Here is a 10,995-nt window from a genome sequence, read left to right as displayed (position 1 = left end):
AATCAAGAGCAAGATTTTTTCTTTGGAAAACAATTACTGTATATGGTAATCACTAAAACTTTATTTAGTAACAATACACAATAACCATTTAGGAAAATTTAATAGAAAACAAATATTGTACACGATACAATACAGTTTCATTATTACAATCAGACATCATCATCTATCAATTATATAAACATTATATAATTATAGATGAAATACTGAACTATAAAATTATTCAAAATATATAAAATACAGTATCTGGCAAGTGGGTGGCATTCCAGGCTGGTATTCTCATCAGCTTAGGAAGATTTTTAGCGCCCCTTCCTTAGCAATTTATTTTGCACATTAAACCTTATTATTCTCCTGTATGTTATATGTCTTCATAATACCTGTACACAGTGCATAACACACATGAGAATACTAAGCTGAGGTATGCTGAACAGAATGGGTAAAAAAAAAGTGCTACAGAGTCTTCTTAACCCACTGAATTAGTCTGACATCCTTTTCAGTTTACTTTTGCTGCTACCTGGCAATTTAACTTAGCTTAGAAAGGCCTCTCATACCAAGAGGGTTTATTAAGGTATTCATCTTATGTTGGATAGATAAAAAAGTCAGGAGATAGGAGGAATAAAACGAAAAAGACATCTCCAGGGTCAATGGGTTAACTGACAAGAATACAGCCTGCAGTGTGGCTAGAGTTTGAGGACTGATGAAATACACTAAAAAGATCATGGCAGTGTAACAAAATAGATGAGATCAGCCCTCATACATAAGGTCGAGCGGGAAGCTGCAACCGGATCTCTGGATGATCTCCGTGGCGGCCCAGATACCACACTTAATGCACGCTTCTACCTCCTTCCCCTGCACCAGCTGCGACATGAACCCTGCCAACACAATATAAATGACACAAAATATGTTACATTCACTAATCCAGTCTGTAATTTACCATGCCTATACAATGAAAAAATATATATATACGGTGTACATAACACTAATATCTACTGCTACAGTGCATGAAGAATAATGAAGGAAGGGTAGTGCAGTGGTGGACAGTAAGAATATTAAGGATGCTTTGAGCTACCACTATAACTGCTGGCTGAATATGGACTTTGATGGAACAGAGATGGTTTTGAGCCAGCAGATTCAGTGTTTAGCCTTTGGCTTTTGATTGACGTTGATACCATGAGGGGGGCAACTGGCATTATGCAGGACAGCAGTGGGTGTGTCTGGGTTGACTGCTGAGATGCTGAAGGCCTCAGGAGATACAGAAGTGGGTTAATTACTGATTGGATAAATTATACCATACAAGAGTGTGTATTCCACATGACTGGTTGAAGGACGTGATTGTAAATGTATGTAACAGGAAGGGTGGTGCCCTGGAAAGAAGAAATTACAGAGGCATGCCAGATAATGAAGGGAATGGAGATAGTCCGGGAAGGTATGATAAGGGAAAAGAGTGAATACTGATGAGATGTAATTTGGGTTTATGCCATGCAAAGGTACCACTCATGCAATATTCACTGCCCAACAGCTTCAGGATAAACAAGAAGAGAGGGCTGTACATTGTTTTTGTTGGTCTGGAGAAGCCCTCTGCTAGAGATCCTAGGGAGGTGGTGAAGTGGGCAATAAGAAAGGTTGGGGTTAAAAAGTGGCTGGTTAGAATGGGTATGGCTATTAATGAGGAGGCTCACACCCAGGTGAGAGTGAACAGTTGTTTGTGTGATGTTTTCCATGAATGGTTGCATGCATCAAGGGCCAGTTTTAACCTCCTTATTGTTTATCATGGTGCGTGAAACTCTCTCATATGACTTCAGAACTGGAGTTCCATGGGAGGTGCTGTATGCTGCTGATGGTATTGGTAACGGAGAATCAGTAAGACACAGTAAAGATTTTGGAAGTAGGGTGATGTTATGGGGTACAAGGATTTGAGAGTAAGCACGGATAAAATGAAAGTGATGCTATCTAGGGGTGTGGCGGAACTGTCCAAAAAGGAGTATGGCCTTGTGCACTTGCCACAAGGATGTGGGAAGTAACTCCAGCTCGCACAGTGTTCATGGTAAGTGGCTGCATAAAAGATGTAGTGGTACTAGAGGTATGCTGTGATGTAACATTGATTTAAAGTGCAGGATATGTAAGGGAGAGCAAGCACAGACAGAGAGGTGGGAAAGGACTGACTGCTGGAGTCTCTTGTGTGTGTGGAGGAGTTTATTATTAGGAGGACATTTTTTTTTTTTTTTTTTTTTTTTTTAATGCGAGGAAGAAGGAACCAAAGGCCATGGCCCGCAGTAACAGTTCCCTCCAAGAGAAAAACAAAATACAATAGAGAGCCAAATTCAAGATCCGATCATTTTGAGATGCCTGGACACACTGCGTTTGAAAGACTGGAGATCATAGGCAGCAGGAAATACAGACAGAGGGAGACAGTTCCAGAGTTGACCTGTTGCATAAATGAAAGACTGGGAGTAACGGTTAACTCTTGCATTAGAGAGTTGGACAGAAAAGGGATGAGAGTTTGCTGCCAGACGGGTGCTACGCGCCCGTCGTAGAGGTGGAGGAATGCAAGCAGACAGTTCAGAGGAGCAGTGACCATTAAAGTAGCGATAGAAAAGAGATAAAGATGCAACAGTGCGGCGAAGAGACAGAGGTTGAAGGGAGTCAGTAAGAGGAGGAGAGTTAATGAGTGTTACACGTGGGGTTGGAGCTAGCTCTACAGCTAGGGTAAGGTGTGACTGGAAGAAGTTCAGAGAGCTGTTGCCTCTCTAGACATTAAGAGGGCCCTCCCTCCATGCTAAGGGTCCTTGCTGCATCATGCAGCATGTGTTTGGAGTGTAATGCTGTACAGTAGTGATACCTGGGCAATAAAGGAAGAGGATATTAATAGGATTAAACATACAGAGATGATAATGATTAGATGGCTGTGTAGTGCATCCTTGAACGACAGGTTTGGAGGGTTAGGATTGTGAATAATGAGCTGGGACAAAGGATGGGATTTCAATGTTATATGCTGTAACGAGAAGGGGTATAATGCAATGACTTGGGCATGTCGAGTGGATGGAGGATGAGAACTGGGTGTGGAGGGCAGGAGCTGTGAACACTGAGGATAGGGTTGCAAGGAGACCACAAAAGACCCGGGATGAGGGTGACCTCGGAGATAAAGGACTGAACAGAGTGGTTGCTAGAGGAAGGGCAGACTGGACAGCTGCCATCAGATGACCAAGGCCTATTGGATATACAGTACAATCCCAGTTAACCGGGTGGCTTGGGGAATTTACCTTCCCGGTTACAGATTTTTCCCGTATTTCTGATTTTCAAGTCAAATCTATACAAAGGCTATCACAGCAGTAAATACAGTTCAGGTACTCACCAGTCACATTAGGGGTTACACTAAGAGATTCCACCTGAAAAACTGCCTTGTAAACACACACCATGGTCATAACGCACATGCGTGCAATGTCTAGCAATTTGCAGTACTGCAAATTGCACCAGTCCACTGTTTACCGAATTACTGTATTCATTATACAGTATGTACTGTACTCATAAAAATTGAAAAATAAAATAAAGAAATAAAAGCTTGAACATTTATTAGTGAACTGATGATGTGTTAAGACTGCACTGTAGAATTATCACGACACCTGTGCCCCCACGTGAGTTTTGTTTACGTTTCTGACCCCGATTGTTCTTCTTCTTCCCCACCTGACCTCCATCACTCCACCCCTCACCCGCCACTCAGCTGTTTTGCAGAAAATAAAATAAATGATGTACGTATGAAATGCAGGCATATTATTTATTTATTTTTCTTCCAACAAAGTAAACTTTCATTCTTATTAACATTTATATTCAGCCATTAGTGTTTTATAATGTTCGCCTTTTTCAAGTCTGTTGCATATGTCCAGCTTCTGTTTCAAGGTAAGCACGATACGCTTACGTTTAGTTTGAACTTTAGGCATTTTGGAGTGTACAAATTACTGTCTATCACAGGAACACAATAGCAAGAAAGCTTGTTTATTGTCTGGTGGCAAAAAGCAGACTGGTGATTTTTGGAGGGTGTGGAGGATGACTGAATTCAAGTAGGGGAAAGAGGGGGAGAGGAGGGGTGGTTAAGAGGATTTGCTAGGGATTTACATTAGCCGGAAATGCCTTCACCTCACTTTGTCTGACTTCACCCAGCCTCGCGTGACACGATCAAACGGCAGTTTGGCAGTCCATTCAAATTGGCGCACAGTTATAACTTCCTGACATTTTTACCAGCCCTTGAATTTTCCCGTTATTCTGAGTATTCTGTTTGTCTGGATACCGGATAGCTGGGATTGTACTGTATATATATTTTTTTTTGGGGGGAACAAAGTTCATCATATAGGCCAGCAAATACCATAGTTGTTTTATGGTGAGGAGCACTACCCTCTGCCAACCTACCAGTTGGCATGTAGGGAATACGTACGGGTTGGTTACATGGTTACCATCCAGCGTTGTAATTGGTTTCTTGCTTACAGGAAACCATCATGCTTGATACTCAATGTAAAGCCACTTGAAAATGAAAGAAGAGTAATAAGATGTGACAGGAAAGATGGGAGAAATAGGATGTGAGTGGGGCAGACACCGAAAAGGAATTATAAAAATGAAGGAAGCAGCAAGCAGCACTACATCAAGAGAGTGGATGGTGGTTACCATGACCTAATGCCGGGAAATTGTATTCAGCCGGGGGAAACCTTTACTAGTAAGTGAATGAAGACAGTAAAAGTTACTTAAATGATAAATGTATTGTTGATAAATGAAACAAAGGCATATTAAAATCTCAACTCCTTATGCTTTGGATTTACTTATTTATTTATTTACTTTAATTCTGATTACTGCCAGATTATTTTATTCAGGAAAAAATTTCCATTACCCAAGCACAGGACTTTTTTTTTCTGGAAACAAGCAGTAGATTTACATACTTTGTAAACTTAAGAGGTACTGTACTACAGTTCTGTATATGTACAGTACATACATCAGAGGTTATACTCCAACTATCTGAACATGTACAGTACATACATCAGAGGTTATACTCCAACTGTAATCTACTTTTAATCTGGAACAGATTTACAAGCAAAATAAGGATAATGTTATTCCTTGCTGCAAATCATTACCTTTAATTACTTGTTTCTTACATAAGTCTAAAGTAATACCTGTATTAGGACATACTCACCTCCAACAAAAGCATCTCCAGCCCCATTGGTGTCAATCAACATCTCATCAGTCAGTCTGACAACTGGAAACTCTGTTACTTTACCACCTGAAAGCATAAACAGTAAATAAATAAACACAATGCACTCACTTCTAATGTGGCAGTTCAGCTGCAACTGTATACTGTGTAATGGAAACACTATCTTTACACATTAAAAGGGGTAAAGTACAGCATCTTCTCCAAGCCTCCAAGCCAAAGTCCCCTCTTTGACCACTGAACCCAATATAACTGTCCCCAACCCCACCCCAAATGTAATCAATCCTACAACCTGAAATGCTAGCCTTCCTATTCAGTCTCTTATATACAGTAGACCCCCTCAACTTATGTGAACCTGATTTAAGCTAAACACGTTTTACGCAGAAAGATAAACCCCGAAAGGATCCAGGACATATATATACATATATATATATATATACTGTATATATATATATATATATATATATATATATACATACTGTATATCGTTTTCGTTTTCATTTTCGTTTTTAAAGGCTCCAACATGCTTGAATGTGTCGGCCTTGGTCACCTAATGGTGGCTCTCCATGCTGCACGATCCATTGCAGCCTCCCTGTTCAGTCCCTCAACCCTGAGGTCACACCTAATATATATATATATATATATACTGTATATATATATATATATATATATATATATATACATACAGTAACCTCGCGTCCAACACGTGTTAGTCCAGCACGGAGAGCAATTAATTAGTATTATTTAATACAATTTAATTACTGCAACACGAGTGTGTTAGCATAACACGCACAGAGCTCCGAGAAGTGGGCGAAATCCGCAGAGTTCACTCTAGCACGATCACCCCCGGTCCAACACAGTCATACTGGAAATTCCCATGATGATAATAGACAATGAAAACTTCTGATCAAGTAGCCTTCCCCGCCCGCTATTGTGACGTGATCGTGATGCCGCCCAATTAAAAATGCTTCTGGTGTCACGTGATGTTTTGTTTAAATTTCTCCCACCACAGCGCCACTCAGTCACATAATTGCATTGGAAGGTGCTTTTTTCTTGCTGCATTTTCTGCCCTTGTTACTGCATTTTACCCTACTCACGATGCCTAGGAAGCCTTCTGAGAACCCCAAGAAGCGTCGGCACCTCCCTCAGTCCACCAAGCTAGAAAGCATCGAGAGGAAGAAGAAAGGGGAGAGGAAAGTTGACACTGCCAAGGCCTACGACATGAATGAAGCCAACGTGATCATAATAAAAAACTAAGACAAGATCCTGGCAGCCAAAGGCTATCACACGGCACTTCATACCAGGTCTGCCGAGGATACGATGGTTAATCGGAACGGTAACGTGGTAAAATTGCCGACGATACCACAGGCATTTGGAATTCAACTGGACGGATTCCTGCCGAGGATACGACGGGCAAAACAGTGTGACCAAAACCCAGGCGACTCGACAGAGAATGTATCGTACTACAGCATTGAACATTTAGCCTGACACTGAATACATATTAATATTTTAGAATAAATATCAATCGTTTTGAAACCCTTCTCATCAGCGTGCGTACCAGTTTATAAACAAAGTTGCTTCTCCTTATTCTCTACCGAGTCAGCGACAGCGATCACTTTCCACAGTCACGAGACGGGGCTCTGGCAACAGTGTGAGAAGCATGCACTTTGCCGAGGATTACAGTGCTAGGACAGGGAGAAGCAGGACCTTCCATGGCTGTGGACGAAGATAGTGATTCTGAGTGTGATTTTGAAGGATTTATGAGGGAGGTTGAGGAGGAGCAACAGCCATTACCCGCTAGTGACGCCAGCAGCCATCCTGCAGAGACCCAGTAGGACTACCTACAGCCTTGGATACCACCTTCCATTCCCAGCAAGCCCACCAACACTATCCTAAAAGGTTAGTTGTCATTCATAGCACAGTACCATTTATTATAATTACAATAGTACCAATATATGTATAGGTGTATGGTAGGTATTTAGGGTGACTTTTCCGAGGGTTGCTGACATAATTCATTTTTCCCCATAAGCTCTATTGTTAGTCCAACACGTTTTTGGTCCAACACGTGACCCATGCATGACAATATTACCGTGCTGGACGCGAGGGTACTGTGTGTGTATGTATGTATATGTATATATATATATATATATATATATATATATATATATACCTGGTACATATTACAGGTGGCATTACATTGAGTGACAAGCCAAATGGTTTCCTGTAAGCCATGAAACCATTTACAACGTTAGGTGGTAACCATATAACCAAACCATACGTGCTCCCTACGTGTCAGCAAGTGGGTTGGTGCAGGGTTAGTGCCCCTCCCCGTAAAACAAATAACTCAAAGTCAATGGCCACCCCTTACGGGATTGTGGCGTCTGGCAATAGATATACAGTACAGGTATATATACTGTATGTATATATATATATATATATATATATATATATATATATATACCTGAGAGAGAGAGATATATGCAGTATATATATACAGTACTCGTCAAAATTATTCAGCGTTGTCCGCTGGGCGCGCAATACTTATGGCCAAAAAAGAATCACCCATTTTGGGGGGTAAAAATTGAGCCACAAGTTTGAGCTCCGAGCATGACGTCACGGTAGCCTGAGGCCTTCCGACACGCTGGTTGGTTCCCGCCTCAGTCGTCCACGGGCTGCCTGAGAGAGAGGAACTCCGCCGAGTGTCCCTCTCAAATTGCGCCATTTTTTACTGAGTGTCCCGCAGTGTTTTGGTCTTCACAACTTTGTTATGGCACCTACCCGTGAACTATCGAGTGAAATCATATCCCAGATCATTGCTCTAAAGGAGGCAGGCCACCAGACAAAGGAAATTAGTGAATTGGTTGGTGTGGCACGATCGACAGTGCGTCGTTGGTGTGCACGGTTTCGGGTGGAAAACAGTGGTGAAGTTCCCACAAAGAAACCGAGGTCTGGTAGGCCTAGGAAAACTTCCCCAAGGTCTGTTAATGTTTTAAAAAACCGAGGTCTGGTAGGCCTAGGAAAACTTCCCCAAGGTCTGTTAATGTTTTAAAACGTGCAGTGGAGTTTAATCCTCGTGTGAGTGCAAGGAAAATTAAGGAGAGCAACCCAGAAGTGTTTGGTGAGGTGTCTGTGAGAACAGTGTCTCGTAGGGTGCATGAGCTTCGTTTCACAAGTCATAGGCCTGTGAAAAAGCCTCTTCTCACCAAGAGCCAGAGAATTCATAGGCTTGACTTTGCTAATAAATATCTAAACTGGGGTGAGGAGCAATGCTTGTCAGTGTTGTGGTCTGATGAGGCAACGTTTAGTGTTACCTGTAACAGAGGAGCACGTGTGTATCGACGCAAAGGTAGTGACCCACTTGACCCACGGTATGTAGAAAGCACAGTTAAACATCCTGATTCACTCATGGTGTGGGCTTGTTTCTCGGGTCAAGGTTTGGGGAAGCTTGTTGTGCTTCCCAAGAATGTCAGAGTGAATCAGGATGTTTACCTGGAGCTTCTGTGTGATCATTTACCAGACTCATTCGAGCTAACAGGTGCACGAGTGTTTCAGCAGGACGGTGAACCTGCTCACAAGGCCAAATCGGTCACCAACTGGCTTCGTGACTGCGAGGTATCATTCATGACTGACTGGCCAGGAAATAGCCCAGACCTCAACCCGATTGAAAACCTCTGGTACCTCGTAAAGAAGAGTCTCCAAGGGAAGGACGTTAGCTCTCTGCCTAAGCTGGAAGCTGCAATTCGTGACTCCTGGGACAAAATACCCCTCCAGCACCTCAAGAGCCTCGCCCTTTCACTTCCAAGACGTCTCAGGTCCGTGAAGAAACGTAAAGGCTACCCTACGAAGCACTAAAGGTAAATAAAATGCATTATTTATATGTTTTTTCAATGTTGAAAGGTTTGTTTCTTAGGAGGGACGCAGGGCGCTCAATAATTCTGATGAGCACTGTATATATATATATATATATATATATATATATATATATATATATATATATATATATATATATATATAATAAAATAAACATATAAAAATAATGTAAATAAAAACAATTTACGCAAGATAATCCTGGAGAATGGTCCCCGTCTGTAGTCATTTCCCCAAAAAGTTTATCATCAGACTACACAGATGCATGCCCACCCCACCTTGTATAAACAAAACACTATCTTTGGTAAGATTATGCTAAAGCAAATGATCATAAGTTAATAAAATTCTTTCAGATTTCTCTTCCAGTCCATGTAGTAGGGTTTTTAATCTCTGAATTGTACTTTCTGCTAAGTCTTCATATGTGCCTCTTTCCCCAAGTAGTTTTTTGGGTGGCATGTATAAATCTGCCACAATTATTTTCCCTTCACATGTGTCAGTCTCTAATGCAATCAGTTCTACTTGTGACTGTACAGTATATCTAGTCGTATCTCTTTGACTTGTAGATTTTTCTTGGTTAATACCATAACTCCTCCTTTTTTCAAATTTCTATCTCTTCTCCATATATTGTAATATTCAAAGCTTAGGGTGTCATTTGATATCCTTGGAATTAATTTTGTTTCAGCTAGGCAAATAATATGAGGTTCCATTTCTTTGGTATAGTCGTTTATCTCTAAAATTTTGGATACCATTCCGTCAACATTTGAGTACAGTACCCTCGCGTCCAAGACAGGCTTGTCCAAGACGTTTCATGTTGAAGATGGAGACCATAAATAAAAAATCCAATATATTTCTGTAATACGATTGCATACGTCCAATATGGAACCAACTGTTCAAAATGGCCCAAATCCGAGGAGAATACAGCTATGACGATCTCACTCGGTCCAACACGGTTCCTGCACCTGGGAGAGTGATGTGGTTGCGATGCTGTCCAATAAAATACGACATGAGATAGGTCATGCAGAACCTCATGCAAAATCAATTTCGCAGAAAAACGTGATATATATTTACATGTAAAATAGGGGGTTAAGTTCTAGAAGCCCCATATTTTTTGTTAAAAATATATTTAATGATAGGTTATTACAAATGTGTCTGCCTTAAGACACCCAAGACAGTGTGTTTACATATGATCTCATCGACTGGATACACAGTGCATACTAACCTAACCGACTAGTATTACCCCCAAATGCTCCCCCTAAAAATTTTAAACACTAAAGATTGCCACTAAGCCACTTGATTGTCCTCATTACCAATCAACCAAAAACTTCTGACCTAATCAGCATGTGAATAATGGCCACTCAGCATCATGCATATTTCACCAGGAATCACTTTTGGTGCACTCATTAAAAAAAAAAAAAAATATTTTAGAAAGACATTAGTCATCAACAATAAGGGGAAAAAAATAAAAAATACTGAAGTTGTCAGCGTGGAGTGACTGCGTACAGTACTTCTCATTTGGTGAACACGCACACACCTTTTCTATCCTTAATGACCAAGAGCAGCTTGTACAGCACCTTACCCATATCCCTGACTGCGTTGGAGAGAGTTCCAACATACTTGACCTCTTCCTTTCAACTAATCCTTCTGCTTACACTGTTAACTTTTTTCTCCGTTGGGCTCCTCCGATCACAACCTTATCACCTTAACCTGTCTTATCGCTCCGGTACCGTACTGCCCGCGGACCCTCCAAAGAAACATCGTCTGTGGCACTTTGAAGCTACGAATTGGGAGGCCCTCAGCCAGTACTTCTTTGATTTTCCCTGGAATGATTATTGCTTCCATGGCCTGAGGCCATCTGGGTGTGCCTTGTGCATTACGGAGGTTATTCTCTCGGGCATGGAAGCATACATTCCTTTCTCATATCCTTTGACTAATGTCCGAAAGCC

General features: G+C 41.3%; 1 protein-coding gene across 3 annotated transcripts in view; it reads right to left on the bottom strand.

The window, feature by feature from the left end:
* Nucleotides 1-110: 110 nt before the first annotated feature.
* Nucleotides 111-10,995, bottom strand: part of Adk2 (Adenosine kinase 2) — a 92,580-nt gene continuing 81,695 nt past the window's right edge. For all 3 annotated transcript variants that reach the window (XM_080286132.1, XM_080286131.1, XM_080286133.1), the window contains 2 exons: nt 5,171-5,257; nt 111-869 (listed from right to left, as the gene is read on the bottom strand). In XM_080286132.1, coding sequence (XP_080142258.1) covers nt 742-869; nt 5,171-5,257 — 215 coding nt within the window. In that variant the 3' untranslated portion in view covers nt 111-741. The remainder of the gene's footprint in view (nt 870-5,170; nt 5,258-10,995) is intronic.

This window comes from Coenobita brevimanus, chromosome 110, assembly GCF_032717465.1.
Source record: "Coenobita brevimanus isolate Jiangsu-jjx chromosome 110, ASM3271746v2, whole genome shotgun sequence".
In the NCBI taxonomy this organism is placed as follows: Eukaryota; Metazoa; Arthropoda; class Malacostraca; order Decapoda; family Coenobitidae; genus Coenobita; species Coenobita brevimanus.
This window is presented reverse-complemented; position numbering and strand designations above follow the sequence as displayed.